The sequence below is a fragment of the Rattus rattus genome, chromosome 9, assembly GCF_011064425.1.
Source record: "Rattus rattus isolate New Zealand chromosome 9, Rrattus_CSIRO_v1, whole genome shotgun sequence".
Taxonomy (NCBI): Eukaryota; Metazoa; Chordata; class Mammalia; order Rodentia; family Muridae; genus Rattus; species Rattus rattus.
In genome coordinates, this window is record NC_046162.1 from 49,672,391 (window position 1) to 49,692,152 (window position 19,762).

The 19,762-nt window shown below is 46.8% G+C and overlaps 1 protein-coding gene across 1 annotated transcript; it reads right to left on the minus strand.

The window, feature by feature from the left end:
- Positions 1–8,727: 8,727 nt before the first annotated feature.
- LOC116910308 (protein transport protein Sec61 subunit gamma-like) lies at positions 8,728–10,622 on the minus strand. Its single transcript, XM_032914174.1, has 2 exons — positions 10,557–10,622; positions 8,728–8,958 (listed from the first exon to the last, which is right to left on the minus strand). The coding sequence occupies exons 1-2, from the start codon at positions 10,620–10,622 to the stop codon at positions 8,728–8,730; spliced, it is 297 nt and encodes a 98-aa protein (XP_032770065.1).
- Between the last annotated feature and the right edge of the window lie 9,140 nt (positions 10,623–19,762).

The following is a 19,762-nucleotide window of genomic DNA, read 5'->3' on the forward strand; positions in this document are numbered from 1 at the left end:
ATACACTCACACACATGCACTCACTCACTCACATGGACACACATACTCACATATACACATTCACACACACACATATACTCATACACACAACAACACACACAAGCATACACTCACAGATATACTCACACATACACATTTACACACACACACACACACACACACACACACACACACTTAAAAATAAGTTGAAAACATTTCTGTGACTGCAAACAGGACCTCTGGAAGTTCATTTAGGGTGGAGCTGACAGAGCATGGCAGGCAAGCAAGTGATTGCGGTGACTAAGGAGCTGACCTTGGATGACCTTGCATCCTTCAGAAAATTCAATGTGCTCTTCCCTTCTTGCTCCCTACTCTGTCCTCTCCACCTTCCCCCCTTCCCATTCCCATTCACCCTCTACTCCTCTACTCTCTCTTTCTCGCTGTCCCTTTCCCTGTCTCTACTACCCTTACAACTCCCCTCCCCATGCCCTGAATCAACTCTATTCTATACTAAGAAAGAAAGAAAATTCAGTGCATTAACCCGCCCCTCCCAGAGGCGTGACTGGGTCTTCTTTATCAGGCCCGTCTGTCTCATTGAATGACACACAATAGGCCTTGGTCAAGCGGCCAGAAGTGTTGTCAAGGGCAGCCTACTGAGAACATGAAAGCACTCGGTTTTGTTCAGACTAGGGAAGTGTCATGGTCAGAGTGTCTGAAGGTCGTCGAGGGAGGACAGAAGACCTAGGGAGAACTCCACACTGAGGGAATTCACTGTAGATGTCGAGAAAGGCTGAGTCAGATGTATGTGCTTGATGCCAGGTTAGTAACTCTCAGCCCAGTAGGCAGGGCACTGTGAGCTCCATAGCTCTTCCTGCCCACTCTGAGTGTTTGTTTGTGACTGGAGACTCGGGACAGGCCTTCCCAAGATGCAGAATAGTACCCTACTCAAAGGCTCAACAGGACAAATGCCAGCATTAGAAGAATCAGGGAGAGAGTAGCCATACAGATGAAAAACTGTTTACTGAATTTAAAAGTCACAATACATGCAGTGTATGCCGTATGTCTCTTTGAAGTCCACAGACTGCAGTGACAAGTCACAGGGGCAGGGGGGGTGGTAAGGAGGGATTCGGTTCAGTACAGCTCAGTAGCTGGTGTTGGTTGAAACTTCTGAAGCTTGGCTCTGGTTTGTTTTAAGCATATTTAAGCACAGCATGAGCTGGAGAGATGGCTCAGTGGTTAAGAGCACTGACTGCTCTTCCAGAGGACCTGAGTTCAAATCCCAGCAACCACATGGTCGCTCACAAGCATCTGTAATGGGATCTGATGCCCCTCTTCTGGTGTGTCTGGAGATAGCTACAGTGTACTCATATGAATAAATAAATAATAAATAAATCTAAGCATAGCACAATTTGGTGAAAATGATTTTGGTGATAATTAACTCAATCCCATGTGCAAAACAAAGCAGACATAAACCTTCTTGAACAAAAACTCAAACGCAGATCAACTGTGACTACAACAAACTCTTTGTAAAGCCCAGAAAGATAGTTTCTAAAGATTGATTGAGAAAAACAAACTTATAATAAGGGTCCGGTGCTGGAAAAGTCTCTGGCCACAGAGAGGGAGCAAAGGTCATCAGACTGGTAAGCATGGCCTCTCTGAGCCTTCTAGAAGGGTAACAGACAGGCTCTGCATTCCTTCTCCTGAAGGAGCAACTCTGTATGGTTAACATTCTAGGTTCCCCTAATACAGTGGTTCTCAATCTGTGGGTCTCAACACTTTTGAGGGGGTCACATATTAAATATTCTGCATATCAGATATTTACATCACAATTCATAACAATAGAAAAATTACAGTCATGAAGTAGCAATGAAATAATTTTGTGGTTGGGGGTCATCACAACATGAGGAACTGTATTAAAGGGCCACAGTGTCAGGAAGGTTGAGACCGCCACTCTGATGTTTATCTGTGAGCTCCGAGACCCCAGTACTTCCTACAAATATGCACCAATAGGTTCACAGAGGCTGGCCTGTGTGCTGTATATGGTCTCAGATGTCAGGCTCTGTCTGCCAGGAACCAGATTTTTGTGTTGGCCATTAGAATTTATATTAGGTAAATTGGCATTTCTTTCAAGATAGGTATACAGAAAACACATGGGCATCTTTAAATTCTGTGCTGTTACAAAATAACCGAATCCATCAATAAAAATTTCTCTTCATCTAAGTTAGGATTATCATGCAATAGAATTCCACAAGGGAGGAGTGTATTTAGCAGGCCGCGCGCTAACTAAATCTGCTGGATAGGGGAGAGATCTGGCAGATTAGGCTGGGAAAGGAGCTGGTACGTAATTATGTAATGGTCCTTCAGGAATGAGGTCTATTAGGAGAAGGGGTGGGGGAGGTCACAGCTGGACGCGGTGGTGCACACCTTTGAGTCTAATACTCAAAAGGCAGAGGTGGATGGATCTTTGTGAGTTCAGTGCCAACCTCGTCTTCATAGTGAGTTCTAGGACAGCCAGAACTACCTAGTGAGACTCTGTTTCAAAACAAAACAAAACAAAACAAAAAACTCCAAATAAATAAACAATTTAAATTTTTTTAGAAAAGGAGAAGGGGTCTCAAGACCCTGAGAGTCAGGATGGGGCCACGGAGTGGTTGGACATTGGAAAAGGAACATACAGTGTATCAGAAACAGCACGGCAGGACCTTAAAGGAAGAGAGAGGGGCAGCCCTTTAAAACCCCGAGAGGGGCTTCATTAGAAGGGGCAGCTTGAGATAAGGGAGGGGCCATCAGGACAGGATGACCTGAAAATTCCTTAAGCAAGGGGGCGGGGATGTTTCTGATTTTTATAGTTTTGGAGGTGCTAGTGAAAGGAAAATTATACAGATTTAAGGTTTAAAAATATGAAGTTAAAAGAAAATTCAGACTCAGGACTAAACACTGTGAAAAGCAAGTCCAGGCAGCCCCGCCCTGCCGCTAGGACTAACAGACCATAAAGATAAAGAAAAGGAATGCAGGAACCAGCCCGAGTCATCAGGACTGACCCAAACCATCTGGCAGGAAGGCACCTCCCCCAGCTTACTCAGAGTCACACCTTAACCAGATGTCCTTCAAACCTTGATACGCCCCTAGCTCCTAAAATCCTGTATGCTCCAGTCAATACGTACTCTCCTGCTGTGCTGTAATCTCACTGCCATGTTTAAATGAGCCAATCACCTATAGCCGCGCCAGAAATTAGCCAATTGTGTGTAACCGCGCCAAACCCCCTAACCTCCCCTATATAAACCCCTGAGTTTGGAGGCTCGGGGTCGATTCCTCTGTCTCCTGTGTGAGATACGTGTCGACCCGGGATCCCGCTAAGACCCGGGATCTCGTTAATAAAGCTACCTCGTGCTTTTACATCAAGAATGGCTACTCGTGATTCCTGGGGGCACCCCACCCCGCGATCGGAGCGAGAGACACATCCCCCGTTTTGGGGTACGCTCTTTCACTAGTGAGAAGTTTTACATCACATGATTTAGTCTGGGCTAGCCCACACACCGAAGAGCGGGGAGGAGCCAGGTACTGTTTATTGTTATATGTAAGCTGCAGGGAGGTGTGTCTTGATTTCCTCAGGTTGTGGGATCTGGCCTCTTAGAGTGACCAGAGTCTTTAAGAGACAGGCCTATAATCTAACAAATTCCTGTTTCAGAATCCCCATTAGACTAATTAAATTCCTCTTTTGCAAGACTGTAGAGTTGGCTAAAAAGACGAGCGCGAGGAAGGGACTTTCTAGTGAGCACCATGTAGAGGGAGGGTTGGCAAGGCAGTCCCCTGCCTGACTGCTTTGCAGAAACTTTTAAAAAGTTGTTTTAAAACAATGTATTATTTTAAGCCGGTTGTAGTGAGATAGCCTTTGATTCTAGCATTCAGGAGGCTGAGGTAGGAGGACCTCTGTAAGTATGAGTCTAGCCTGGTCTCCACTGCCAGTTCTAGGCCCACCAGGGCTACACGGTGAGACTATGTCTCAGAAAAAAAAAAATTATTCTTAGATAAAGTAACTTGGTTCCGCTTGCAGTAAGAATTGTCTGCAGTTTTCAGGTTGCTCTGTGGTGGAAGTGCTTCCTCCTCGAGGGACTCCATTCCTCTAGTTTAAGCCCCAGGGCCAGGTGTGCATTCTGCCTAAGCTCCACCCCACAGTTACCTGGCAACAGCAGGTGTGCCTGACTCACTATAAAAGGAGCTGCTTTGCCTGCTCAGTGCTCGCTTGCTCTTGCTTCCTGCTCCTGCTCTGTCCTCTCATCCCTTCCCCCTCTCTCCATGAGCTCAGGGCCGGCCTCTACTTCCCTCTTCCCCTTCTCTCCCCTCCCTCCCCACCCTTTCCCTCCCCTCTCCTCCTCCTCTTCCTCCTCCTCCTCTTCTTCTCTCTCTGTCTCTCTCTGTCTTTGTCTCTCTGTCTGTCTGTCTGTCTCTCTCTGAATGTTTCTCTTTCTCTCTGTCTCTCTGTGTCTCTCTGTCTCTCTGCTTCTCTCTGTATGTCTCTGTGTCTCTCTGTCTCTCTATCTCTCTGTCTGTCTCTGTATGTCTCTCTCTGTCTCTCTGCTTCTCTCTGTGTCTCTGTGTCTGTCTCTGTATGTCTCTCTGTGTCTTTCTTGTGTGTCTCTCTCTCTGTCTCTGTCTCTCTCTCTCTGCCTCTACTACCCTCTTGATTCTTCTTCCCATGCCCTGAATAAATTCTATTCTATACTATACCGTGGAGTGGCTGGCATGGGCCTTCCCCCAAACCTTGCCACACTTCCATAGCACATATCCCCCTTCCCCTTTATCTTTTCTTTAAAAAATATTTATTTTATTTATGTGAGTACACTGTAGCTGTCTTCAGACACAACAGAAGAGGGCATCAGATCTCTTTACAGATGGTTGTGAGCCACCATGTGGTTGCTGGGAATTGAACTCAGGACCTCTGGAAGAGCAGTCAAGTGCTCTTAACCACTGAGCCATCTCTCCAGCCTAAACAAATACATGCAGTGACCACAAAGGGACTCGAACCCCCCAATCTTCTGAAACGGGATCTCTTTAACTTTTTCTGGACACATCACAGGGCAGTCTGCACTCCATCCTCACAAACAAGCTTTTGTGATTTTCCTTCTGGGGAGGGCTTTCCAGGGCAGTGGAGAGGGCAGCCTGACTTCGATTGGATTTTGTGCTTCTTCTCATCGTCAGGCTCCAGCTGCCAGGCCCTGGGTAGAAGGCTTCATTGCCAAGGGGAACTGTTCTGTCCCCAGTTGTCTTCACAGCGAGCCTGCTCTTGGGAAGGAAAAGAAAACAACTCACGCACCAGAAAGCCAAGGCAGATTCTTTAGGACTCAGCTCGCACAGCTCTTTGATCTAACAAGCAGAGGGCAGTTTTTCTTGGATACTGTTTAGAAACATAATAAAATTTCAATGTCCTTCAGCTAAAGGTCGTTTCCCAGTTGAACAATAAAGCATGTTGTTCAAGGGAGGCACTAAATCCTTAAGCAAACAAATCACCCGGGTACCCTGGCTAATTGTATTTTTATTGCAAACATTTAATGACCTGGAAAAACAGAGCGTCATACTCTCACTGGTGAAATAGAAACAGATTTGTTCCAGGAACAAGTGAACTCTTTGTTAACAGCGCTTTCTGGGTTTGGAAAGTATAGGAAATAAAGAAACATTAATTATGGTGGCCGCAGCACCTTGCAGAGATCCAGGTTCAGTTCCCAGCACCCACATGGTAGCTCACAGCCATCTGTAACTCCAGCTCCAGGGCATCTGATGGCCTCTTCTGAACTCTGAGGGCACCAGGCATGTGTGTAGTGCACACACGTATATGCAGGAAAAACACTAAAAGAATAAATAAAAATTTTTTTAATAATTTTTAAAACCACAAAAAATGATGGTGATGTAAACATAGGAGTTGGGAAGGGAGAGACATGGCGTCAGGTGGTGTGGAGGCAGGGACCGGGAGAGCAGAACAGATAAGAGCTATTTTGTATGCCAACTTACAAATTAATTAAAAGAACAACATGCCCTCCATAACATCGACAGTAGAGGATAATTTAGAGAGGTGTGATAGACAAGTCACCCGGGAAGCTATGCGCTTGGTGGAGCGGGATAACGTAAGAACCCTGTACCCTCTGCTCAATTTTTATTTAAACCTAAAAATTGTTCTAAAAAAAATAAAGTTTATTATAAACAAAAGCATGGGGCTAAGGTGTTGGTAAAGCCCCTGTCAGGCAGGCCTGAGGACCTGAGGTGGGACCCCTACCAGCCATACAGAAAGCCAGGAGTTAGTGGGTGCACACACTTGGTACCCAGCTCTGGGATGCAGAGATGGGAGAACCCTGGAGTTTACTCTCGCTGAGTTGGTGAGCTCCAGGTTAAGTGAGAGATCCTGCCTCAGAAAATAGGAGGAAGATACCCAACCTTGACCTCTGACCTTGACAAATACATAAGTGAACATACACATTCGCATACCACACACACACACACACACACACACACACACACACACGTATACATACACACAGATATCCACAAACATACAGACACTCAGACATACACACACACAGACACACAAGACATCCAGACACTCAGACACACACACACACACACACACACACACACACACACACACACACACACAGACATCCACACATACAGATACAGACACACACACCATAAACACACACACATGTAAATACATACACAAACATACACACACTCTCAGACACACACACACACACACACACACACACACACACACACACACACACACACACAGATACTCAAGACATCCAGACACTCAGATACAGACACACAAGACATCCAGACTCTCAGACACAGACACAGACACAGACACAGACACACACACACACACACACACACACACAGACATCCACACTCACAGACACAGACACACACACAAACACACACATGGACACACACACACTCGGCATACAATGTAGTCCTACTTGGGTAGGAAGTAGGGGTAGGAAGATAAAGACAGAATCATACTCAGCTGTGTGTTCAAGGCCACCCTAGATTACATGAGATCCTGTCACAAACAAAGTATACTTCAAATAGAATTCTCAAATATACCATGGTTCCCAAGTGGACTGTGATTTTGTTGTTGTTTATGGTTGAGCCTATGTTTCCCTTTATAGTTAAGGCTGTGTATGTCAGGCTGGAGTTGAGCATGTGACCCTCCTGTCTCTGCCTCCCAAGAACCGGGGTTACAGGTAGGTGCTACCACCTGTAAAATCTGGGCTCAAATTTTTTTTTTTTTTTTGGTTCTTTTTTTTGGAGCTGGGGACCGAACCCAGGGCCTTGCGCTTCCTAGGCAAGCGCTCTACCACTGAGCTAAATCCCCAACCCCCTGGACTCAAATTTTATTTTAGCAGCACGTGTATGGGAAAAGTCATTGTTTTAAGTAAACCAAGGTGTTAAATCTTTTGATTTATTTATTTTATGTGTACAAGTGTTTTTGTCTGAATGTGTGTGGGCATCCTTGTGCCCTTGGAGGTCAGAAGAGGGCACTGGATTCTTAGGTGTTAGAGTTTCAGGTAGTTGTGGGTGCTGGGAACTGAACCTGGGTCAGTATAAGGTCAAGCACTGCTAACCATGGAGCCTTCTCTCTCTCTCTTTTTTTTCCTTTTCTTTCTTTTTTTTTTCCGGAGCTGGGGACGGAACCCAGGGCCTTACGCTTGCTAGGCAAGTGCTCTACCACTGAGCTAAATCCCCAACCCCGAGCCTTCTCTCTTGACCTAACCAAGACATTTAAAAGAACTGGACATTTTTGTTTGTTTGCTTTTTAAGGTTTTGAGACAGTGTCTTACTATGCAGCTCTGGATCGTATGGGACTCACTCTGTAGACCAGACTGGCCTCAAACTCACAGAGCTCTGCCTCCCTCTGTCTTCCACGTGCTGGGATACAAGGTGTGTAAAACCATGCCTGGCTAAAGACTGGGTGTTTGGGTGGTGATAAAGAGACCAGGACAGCAAACATTAGGATTCCGGAGAGAACCCGTGGATAGAACAAAGCCAATGGGGTACACGTAGGGTCTTTGGCTGAGGAAACGGAGGCCTCACCTGCCACAGATACTGGTGCTGGAGAGAAGTCCTGGCAATGGAGCAGGGAGGTTGGTTGCCAGACAGCTGGCAGTCACACTGATAAGCCTGGGAAGAATCGATAGGGACATGACATTCAGGGTGGTAGGTTCAAGGCTAGGTAAGAAAAGGACATGATCTAGAGAGAACCTACCTTCTGTCTTGCCACTGAGAGATCTCTCGCCTTAGACTAGAGGGAAGCATGGGTTCCATTTCAACAGTGTGCAAACATGGGGAGACAGGGGGATCAAATAAGTGAGTCTCGCTGAAGACACCCTGTGCTGTAACCTTTGTTGGGCCTTACCAACCCTCTGAAGGACAGCATGGTGACATCCATTCTAAAGAAAAGAGGAAACTCATTTACTGAAGGTCTGCTGTTCAAGGTTGTACATAAGCTGTTCCCTTAGCGACAAAGGGAACACAGGTTCATCCATAAACAACACATGTACCTGGTGTTTCATGTACACTGTTTGTTTTTTGTTATGGAATAATGTTTATTTTGAAATTATTTTAATTTAGAAATAGAAAACGTCATAGGAAGGAGGAAAGAAATGAAAAACACAAAGCATCCAGGCAACCTTTTACATCATGAGTTTGTCACCCCCGCATTGGTTCACTAGTTCCACGATGAGAAAGGACTCAGCCACCCACAATAGTGTTATTAATAGGGATACGGATCAGTCTCACAAAGATGATAGCGAATCCTATCGCTGTGGCCGTGGTGATCTTCCGGAAGTCTTTCCTGTCAGGTTTGGTGCATCTTTTAACCAGCCGAATCGAGTCCTTTACAAACTGCCCACTTGGCTCGACCAACTGCATTACCTGATCCACGTTTGTAGGATGGCGGTTTGAGAGGGTAGAGACACGTAGCTTAGGAGAGAATTGAGGCCCTCATGAACACTGTTTTAACCCTTACTGTGACCTTACTGGGTAGACCAGATGACTGATTTCATAGGTGAACAAACTGAACCTTAAAGAGATGGACTTGAACAAGACTACTCTTCTGTACAGTGGCAGGCACCACATGGAAGCCTTCCTTTCCCTCTGCTCTGATGATAGCATCTGAGAGGGGAAGTGAAACATTTTTCTTTCTGTTGCCCACAGGATTGGACTCACCAGCTTGGACAGTTGTACAATTGTACAATTGAGTTTACATTTCTTTTTGATATCAAAGCTATCGGTTTAGTGATTCTTAACTCAGATTAGTAGGAAGCTCATTGTACCGGTTCTTGGAAGAATGGTAGAGATTTACACAGTTTAAAAAGGCCAGACCTGCTTCCAGATGCCCAGGAGAGAGGTCTGGATGATCAGATAAGGCTGACAGTGGCTCCATTTTCTCCTGCAAACAGGCCCTGCTTGGCATGCAGCTGCTCCTGGCACGATGTTCTGCTGTCTCTGAAGTTTCTCAAGCTTAACGAAATAAAGAATGGATATCTATCCTTCATTCCCTGTTTAGTTCTGTTTCCCCAAGCCTGGACTGTCGACACTTAGACGATCTCTCTCTTCTCTCTCTCTGTCTCTGTCTCTCTCTCTCCTTCCTATCTTTCTTTTAAATTAACATAAAAGTTGTACAAGTTTGTGGGGTACTATGTAAATCACGATACTTGTACACACTGTGACTTTTAAGTGGTTTGATCAGTGATGGCTTGCTCAGAGTGTCTTGTAGTCCTCAGTACTACCCTCAGCCAGCCATGTCCTCCCATACGTCCCCCTGGGCTCCTGAGGCAGAACTCGTGTCCCTCATCATCTGTGGTTCTCCAGAGCATTTTCTAAGTATCTACTTGGGCAGGAGGCACATTCTGCCTGGCCTGTTCATGAGCCAGTCTAGATTTTAGCACCACCCTGGAGCCTATAGATGGAATGTGCCCTTGAAAATCCTCTGCTGACACTCTCTCTTCAATAAGATGGGATCCGGTGGTGGTGTCTTTGGGATAGAATTAGATTTATATAAAGTCATGAGCATCTGGCCCCCATGAAGGGATTGGGGCCTTTGAGAAACTACCAGAACAAATATAGACACTTTTTCTGACCTCTGTTGGATGTGATGTGGCCACCTGCAAGAAAGTGGCTGTTTGCAAACCAGAAAGAGCACCCTCAGCAGACACTGTGCCTCCTGCTGAACTTCCTATTTTAACTGTTGACCTTCCCCTCTTAGAATTATGAGAAAGAAAGGAACATTTGTCATTGAAACCATCATCTTACGACTGAGACGAGTGTTGCTATTTCAGTCATGATGGATTTCCCTTGAACCACTTAACTTTGGAGAATTCCTTTTTTAAAAAAATATTTTTAAAATGTATGCATATGCATGCGTGTCTGTGTGTGAGTATGTACAGTCAGTGTAGATATCTCCACAAGCCAGAACAGGATTCCACAGGGCTGGACTACAGTGGTTGTAAGTTCTTACCCAAAACTCCCACATGGGTATTGGGAGTCCGGTCCTCTTCAAGAGCAGCAAGTCCTCCTACCTGCTGGCCTTCTCTCCAGTCCTGGGCATCGGCCTCTTCACCACACTTTATTGGGGTTCTCTCCATGTTCTAGTGACAATACATGTCTAGAAGATGGGGCTGGTCACGATGGCACATGCCTGCCATTCTAGCCCCAGAGGCTGGGGCAGGACTGAGGAGTTCCAGACCAGCCTGGGGCCGGCCATATAGGGACACTTTGCCCAAACAAACAAAACTAAACTAAAAGAAGAGGAATTAGGCTTTTCCTTTTCCTTTTTCTTTTCAAAACAGGATTTCTCTGTGTAGCCCTAGCTGTCCTGGCTGGCTTCAAACTCATGAGATCCACCTGCCTCTGGCTCCCCAGTGCTGGGATTAAAGGCGTGTACTACCAAACCTGGCTGGGATCTTAATTTCTTTGTTGAAGTTACTTGCTTGTTTAGAGAAGTATTGTGTTCAGCCATCAGCTCTGTCCAGTCAATGACCGGACTGTGAGGGAGGGGCAGTTCCAGACCAGCTTCTGTCAGAGTAAGGATCTTTAAATGGATTATTAAATGTCAGTTTGACTAAGACACACACACACACACACACACACACACCACAAGCTAACTTCCTGAAACCCAGCACCGTGTTTTATCTTTAAAAGCTAAGAACAAGGGGCTGGGGATTTAGCTCAGCGGTAGAGCGCTTACCTAGGAAGCGCAAGGCCCTGGGTTCGGTCCCCAGCTCCGAAAATAAGAAAAAAAAAAAAAAAAAAAAAAAAAAAAAGCTAAGAACAAAAGCTATTTATTGCCAGCAGGAGCTACAGGCAGGCTTGGTACATGAGACAGCCCTCACCCCAACCATGAGACAGCCCTCACCCCAACCCCTAGGGCGGTGGGATGCTGGAATCGGGTGGAAGGGTGGATCACATTCAGTGAGACCAGAGTCCAGGGACCACTGGGTTTTACTAGGGGTCAGTGGGTTCCTGCAGCCTCCCAGACCCCCTCCTGCCAGGCGGCTGCAGGTGCAGACGAATCTTCACTACACTTCATTGGGCTTTGCCGGCAGGCAAGGAGCAGGATGGAAGACTGAATGATCTGGGTACCCTTCCTCTCCATCAGCCGCAATAGACCCCATCCTCCCCACAAAGGACAGGGCTGCGGTCTCAGCTGATGTTTCTCTGATTCGCCCTTAGGCCCATCCCAGCACCACAGTCAGTTCCAGTCTGTGTGAAAACCACGAAAGAAGCTTACACTTCTGTTAGGTGAAGAGAGGCTTGCCGCGGACTTAAGTTTTGAGGATCCACAGAGGCAGTTGGCTAAGTGAACTGGCTGAGGAGATGCTCGGGGGTGAGACACTGGAAAAACTATTGCAGGGGACTCTACTGCTCACTCAGTGCTTGGCGGTGATGCCTGGAGAGTGGGTTTTTGTTCCTCGTGGGAAGACCCTGCCTTGGAGTAGCACTCAGGGCAGGTTCTCTTGCTCACCTCCAACCCTGCAGTTTCCACTTACAGTGAGAAAGGATTGGGACCGTTAGAGACGGGTGCCTGTGCTTAATAAAACCCAAGATGGTCATTGGCCACTGAACTCAGAACACAGTCGTTCTGGCTCCCGATCTGGTTCAGCAGATCTGGGTTGGAACCAAGAAGACTGGTGTTTGCTGAGGCCAAGTCTCCTTGACCTCATTGCAAGTAGTTTTCTGCTCTAGGAGTGACCAGTAAAGGTATTGAAAGGAGTTGGGAAAGTGGTCAACTTATTCATAGGAGTTTAATTGTAGGTTTTTACAAAGAAGCTGTAAGAACCAATTGTTTAATATTTCACTTTAGTATTCAGGAAAGCTACAGAAATAGTACCTAAATGTTGCTTCAGGGCTTTTGAGACTGGAGCTGTACCACACGGTGGCGCTGCTAGCCTGAGAGTAGGCAAATTTGTGTGTGTGTGTGTGTGTGTGTGTGTGTGTGTGTGTGTGTGTGTGTGTAGGGGGGAAGGAAAGCCAGGAGGATAGTTCAACAGCTGTCTTGCGCCTCTGACACAGCCGCAAATTGTGGAAGACAGTGACTCCCCTTGCAGACAAGTCATTGGTGCAGACAAATCCCAGTTTGTCTTATCTATGACTTGGAGAGCCATAGTAAGTTGCTATTTTGAGATGGCATCTGCTGTTAAAAACTGAGTTACTCAGGAGACAGCCACAGGTCCAGGATCTTCGGTTTGGCGGTCACAGCTCCTGGGTAAGGGGAGGCCCAGGGAGGCAGCTGTGGAGAGCAGGAGGCTGCTTGGCAATGGGCAAGCTGGAGTGCATGAGGTAGAGGCTGCCCCAGGCAGAGAAGTTCATAAAGAGAGAGGGTGCATACTGCAGCATACGCCGTGACATACTGTAGCTTCTGAAACGTGAGTGTGTGTGAGTGTATGTGTGTGTGTGTGTGTGTGTGTGTGTGTGTGTGTGTGTTGGGGGGGTTGCAAGGATGGATGGTGGTTATGAAGGGACGGGGAGATGAATGGGATTGGGGTGCATGATGTGAAATTCACAAAGACTCAATAAAAAGTTAAATAGAAAATAAATAAATCTAAAAAATGAAGATTGTCCATGATGTAGATGAGATACCCGAACCAATAGACGTGTAAACTAGGACACAGAAGCACAAGGAACATGGAAAAACAGGCATCACACAACATGTCTGCTTAAAAGACCATGATTCCTCAACCTCAGAACCCAAACACACCCAACAGGTAAGATGAGATCTGAAGGTTTCAGAAGTTCTCTGGTGAAAACGGCCAGTGACCTACGAGAGGCTACAAGCAAGCAGGTGAGTTCAGTCAGGACCTAGAGAGGAAGGTCAGCAACAGAGACGAGAAAGTCAGCATGAAGGACGAGGAAACCAACCATGTGGATAAAACAGAACAAAACAAAAAACCCAGAAACATGGAGGAAGATTCAGCAAGGAAAACTCAGGGGATGTAGGAGGGCGACTAAGTCCCCTACCTCCAGGATCTAGTTTACGTGTCTGGCTGACTGAGGCTCGATGACTAGATTTCATTTTCTGGGGAAAAACTCCCAACTAAGATTAGTGGCCTCTCATGGTTGAGGTGGGGTCTTATTGTTGAGGGTACCATACACTCAGGACTCAGATGATTTCAGCTGGCTCTGACCTCAAAGTCTCTTTCTTATGGTTCAGCTTCCATGGTTCCAGAAATGACTGTGTAAACCGCTAAGGAAGGGAAGCAATAGTCCTTCCTACCCTGTAGTAGAAGCCAATTAATCTCTACTCAAATCCACCCAGAGCATCGGCGGCAGCATCAGTGGCAGTCGCTCCTGAGTGGTCCTTGCTACCTGCCCCAATGTTCTGGGTTCCCTAATGAAACGCACGCACGCACGCACGCACGCACGCAGGCACGCACGCAGGCCACTTCCAAACCTCCGCGTGGCTGATATACTTCCTGATAATCCCAGCTCATCCCTAACTCACCTGTATTCCATCTTGGCTGCCCCAGACCCAGACCTTCCACCCTCCTGGGTCACAATCCCCAACTCAAACGTGATGGCTATGCCCTCTCTTCCACACCTTTCAGGCCTAGTCTTTACTCCTTTCCCAGCGTGGTGGCTCTCTCTTTCCTCTTTTCACCGGCCCTTACCCAGGGATCTGCCCAGCCAGTGGTCACCGGCAACTTTATTTACCAATCAAAACCAATCGGGGTTGGGGCAGGGTCCCTCAGCATCTTACCTGCAGACACGCAGATTCCCAGGTAATTTTGGGGACCCAATAAACATAATACAAGCGTTAGACCAAATCCATGACACTACTCAGGGTAAAACCTATGACCCACCACAGTTGGCTCGTGGCGAGATATGTATGAAGGTGCTATAAGTGGCATTTGCACGTTGGTGGAGGTTGACACCTACTCAATAGAAGGAACCATGCCTTGTACAGGAAACCTAGTCAGCCTCCCAGGGCTATCGAGGTCACGGAGCTGAGAAGAGAATGTATTACCACCAGTGTTGTTTTTCTTCAGAGCCTACTTTTAATATGGGTTCTTAAACACTTCTAGCCCACCACCCACCAGAGGTAGTGGAAAAGAAAGGTTACTAGGATACGGGGAGAGGAGGACCTGTTTAGAAAACTGGTAGTTCCGTTCGCAGGTCAGCAGCGGCAGCTTGGTATACTTGGAAACCCTTCGCAGATGAACCACCAGTTCAGTTCAGCAGTGTTGGGATAGCAGACACAAATCAGCAGTGGTGGCATGACCGGGCAGCTATAGCCAGGCCTCCGCTGAGTCAGCATGAGTCAGCAGGGACACCTAGCAGCGAGGATCAGCAAAGACACAAGAGGGGCAAGAAGAGTTGCAAAGCCAGCTGTGCAAGCCCCATCACTCTCCACTCAGTCCTTTCTATGCTCCCTCCGAACATCACATGCCCTCCATGGGTCTTGCCCCACCACGTGCCTTGCCTCAGCATGTGAGTCTGTCTTAACAAAACTCCATGTGAGTCTGTATTGGCTGATGTCACTCTGCTAATCAGCCCCATCCAGGGAAGTGGTGAGAAGCCGCCAGCACACCACCAGAAGTATTTTGGTGCATTTCTCTCTGTGAAGCCAGGACCAATGGAGTTCAACGCAATGCTAGGTGAACCAATACACGTGTGTCATCAGCGAAGACTCCTTTACCACGTGTCTTTTCACGTGTTGGCTTTAGCCAACATCCTGTCCCCTGTGTCTGCTTCAGCGAAATGTTCCTTCACGTGTCTGCCTTAGTGAAACATCCTTTCACCTGTGTCAGCTTTAGGAAAACACTCCTTCACGTGTCTGCCCCGGCAAAACAGCACCTGACACAATTGACGTTCCAAAGAAACCATAAGTTTCCACTTCATACCACTTCGCTAGACAAGCGTAACTTCTAAATCTTGTCCTGTAGAAATCACCCTTGTCAAAGAAACCTCTCTTTACAGCAAATGGAGACCACCACGGAAGACCACGACCGGACACAATGCAGAGACCAACAGACCGTCGGAGGCCCAGTCCCAACAGAACACATCTACATCATAGCTTCTGCACCTACGGCTCAGGGAGCATTGTGGAAAGAGGGCGAAGGGTTGTAAGACCTAGGATACAGAAAGTGAAACAGTCTTTTGTAGGTGCCCCTGTGTAAACAAGGCCAGAGTAATGATGATGTTGATGGACATGTTAACATGGAAGGGGGAAATTAGGGATGAGCCTCTTAGTGTTTGTCCAGAGTGATTAACTTCGACCCATGTATACGCTACCAACAGATGGACTCAGCAGGTTGTACTCATATACGTTTGTACGTACACACATACATGTATATAACACTAATAAAGAAAAAGAGGCTATCAACTTCAGATTTGGGGAGACACATGGAAGAGTTGGAGGAAGGACAGTTGGGAGGTGCTGGAGGAAAGAAAGTGGTATGATTCCAATTCAATTTAAAAAATACATTTAGCCCAGCTTGGTGGTATATGTCTTTAATCCCAGTGTTCAGGAGGCAGAGACAGGTGGCTCTCTAAGTTTGAGGCCAACCTGATCTACAGAGTGAGTTCCAGGACAGCCAAGGCTTCACACAGAATCCCTGCCTTGGAAAAATATAATATTTAAAACATAATTATGAACCATGGCTGGAGAGATGGCTCAGTGGTTAAGTGCACTGGTTGCTCTTCCAGAGGACTCGGGTTCAATTCCCATCACCTACATGGTGGCTCACAACCATCTGTAACTTCATTTCTAGGGATCTAAAACCCTCTTCTAGTGTCCTTGGTACTTGGCACACATGTGGTACACAGCTACACATGTAGGCAGAACACCCTTACACATAAAACAGGTAGACGCACACTAGCCTAGTGCTTTACCATTGGGCCATCTTCCCAGCCCTAGACGATGAGTATTCCAGACCCGGAGAGATGATGCTTCAGTGGTTAAGAGTGTGTACTGCTACAGCCGAGGACCTGAATTTTGTTCTGAGCACCCGTACCAGGGAGTTCACAACTGTAACGCCAGCTCCAAGGGCATCAATAGTGCCCCTAAGTCCTGATCTCTAAGTGCACATGGACCTAACATGCATATACCCATAGACATACACATAATTCAAAATGAAATAAATCTTTTAAAACGCCAACAAACAATAAGTGTACCAAACCATTTTTATGCCCTCTTATGCTTAGAGGTAGGTTGTTTTTAAACAAGGTCTGATGGTTAATATCGACTGTTGACCTGACAGAACATAGAATCTGAGATCTGAGACAAACCTTGAGGCCCGTCTGTGAGGGACTTTCTAGACTTGGTTAACTGAGGTGAAGGAACCACCTTCAGTATGGGCGCCATCACTCCATGGGCTGTGTGCTAGCTAGCTGCTCAGGCTCCTGCCACCAACTCTCCCACTGAGCCCCCCTTAGCAATCAGAACTCCCCCCCCCAAGCTTGCAGTTCTCTCTGGGACACAGAGTTGATAGGAAAGCACTCTCTACGGTAGCCTCTTAGGTCTCCTCCTTCCAACAGCAGCATGAGTTTGCCGGCCCTGTGCCCTGTCCCACATAGACTAAGTCAGACTGAATCACACGGAGTGGAACTTCTCAGCAGCCCCTGCAAACCTGTAAAGGTAGGTAAGTTTCTGTTTCTTGGGAGCTGAAGGCCCTTCTCTCCTTTTGAAACTTTCCTCAGGCTATACTTGGCAGCTCTCCCCAATACAGCTCTCAGGATTCGAAGGGAAGGCTCTGTGTTTCTCTGTCTCTATCTCTCTGTGTCTCTCTGTTGGTCTGTTTATCTCTGTATCTCTCTGTCTCTGTGTCTCTCTGTTGGTCTGTCTCTGTCTGTTTCTCTGTGTGTCTTTCTCTGTCTCTCTGTCTCTCCAAAGTCTTAGCAAGCTGGCTATGCTGTATCTCTCCTAACTTCTTTCCCCACTTCAAGGCCTGGTCACGTCCCCACCTCCAGTGATCAGGAAGCTCTCTCTTACTACAGCTCCCCCTGAAGGGAAATTCTGTGTGACTTCTCTATCGAACCTGCCATGCATCTTATTTCTAACAACTCCCTGTCACAATGGACTCTGCCTTTAAACTATGAGCCACCCGACCCCCCCTTCCCTCCTTAAGTTCTTTTGTCAAATTTTTTCTTTTGAGATAGGGTTTCTCTGTGTAGCCCTGGCTATCCTGGAACTTTCTCTGTAGACTAGGCTGGTCTTGAACTTAGAGATTTGCTCCCCTCTGCTGGGATTAAAGGTGTGCACCACCACAGCCTGACATTTTTTTTTTTAACATATAGTCTTACTTTGTAACTTAAACTGGCTTGAACTCAGGTTGACTTTGAACTTGGAACAATTTTCCTATCTCAGGCCCACAAGTGCTAGGATCATAGGCAAGTGCCACCATTACCAACTAGAAATATTTCTGAATAAAGCAGTTGCCACAAGTCAAGGAACACACCTATTCCCTTCCTTCTATTCAGAGACTAGATGTGGGGAGAGCAGATCTCCTCTGATCTCTCTGACCTGGAACTAGTGAGACACATGAATAGAAATATGACTACACACACACACACACACACACACACACACACACACACACAGTTCTGAGAGATAACATATCTGAGTCTATTGAGTCCTTATTTTGGGCAGCAGATGGCCAATGCACAAGAGACATTGTTAAGACCCGCATCAGCCTTGGGACTAAGTTGAAGACTTTGGGACTTTGAAAGCCCTTCCAATTGTCCTTGAAAACCGAGGTATGGGTTTAGAGGTCCTCATGATATGGCTGTCAAGCGCTTATTTCTTAGTACCACCGACATGCATCTAAAGGAGGGCTACTCTGTCTTTGAGCAGTTGCAGCCACGTGTGCTGTTTTATGAGTCACAGGACTTTACCTTTGAACAGTTCATTCTGGTGTTCGTTGGATGATGGTGGGACTGATGGATAAATAACAGGCCATTTGGCTGGACAATCCAAGCACTGTTTTGCAGACTGCCTTAGTCCTAGAATAAAACCTTCTGTTCCCAATAACAGACCCTGCCTCTGATTGGGAACGCCACGACTCAGAAATTCTTGCTGCTGTCTATGGTAGCCAACCGGTTTGCTAGATCAGCTACTGACAGCTGGGGACTGGGAGCTGTTCACTGATGGAGCCGTCACACGCAAGGATGCGGCTGCCGAGGTGGCCATGCTAGGGTGATATCGAATAAAGAGCCGATACCCACACCCTCTTGCCTAGCAACTCTGCGTAAAAGGCTGAAATTATTGCACTCTCTAGGGGCTTATAGCCCTAAGGCAAACAGGGAAGCATTGACACTGGCTTCAAATATGTCTTTACGACAGTGCGTGAACGTTGTATGACTTTTCCTGCACCATACATAGAGCTCTTTGGAAAGAAAGAAGGTCACTAACTGCGGGAAGTAAACCTATCCAAACTGCATTGGAAAAAGGAAGCCCTGGCCATCGCTTTACCTGTTAAACAGCCAGCTATTGTACACTGCTGGGGAACGGGAGACTGGCATTCACAGGGCTAAGGGAAATCAGAATGGACGCACCTGCCAAGTAAGGTGCTGGGAGAAGCAGCTGGCTGGGGACTTTGGTCCTTATGATGGTTTGAATGGGAAATGTCCCCACAGACACTTGGTCCTCAGCTAGTGATGCTGTTTTGAAAGGCAGTGGAACATTTAGGATCTGGGGTCTATTTGGAGGAAGTAGGTCTTAGTTGGGGATGGATGTTAGGGTAAGTTACAGCTCAGCCTGGTTTCTGACCCAGTTGTTCTCTCTGCTTCCTGGAATGTGCCATGTGACAAGCAGCTGCCTTGCACATGATCTGGTATGAAAGTGAAATGTCCCCAGGTGGTGGCACTATCTTGAGAGGTTGTGAGACTTTATGGACGCTCAGTCTACTTGGCCAACATAGGACCATGGTCTTTTGGCTTCTGCGTTTGTGTGAGCATGGGCGTGTGCATGCTCACCATCTCCTCCTCTCCAACCTCCCCCTCCCACCAAGGCTATGGAGGGCAGGGGCTATAGCTCAGTGGGTGAGTGTTAACTAGTATGCATGAGGCCTACCTAGGTTAGTGAGTCTTAGTCTAACTAATGCTGTGACCCTTTAATACAGTTCCTCGTGTTTGGATACCCCCAACCACAAAATTATTTTCATTGCTTATCCATAAATGTAATTTTGCTACTGTTATGAAACCTGGTGTAAATGGGACCGATGTGTTTTCTGACCTCTGCTGAAGGGTTGTCAACTCCAAAGGGATTGAGACCCCCAGGTTGAGAACC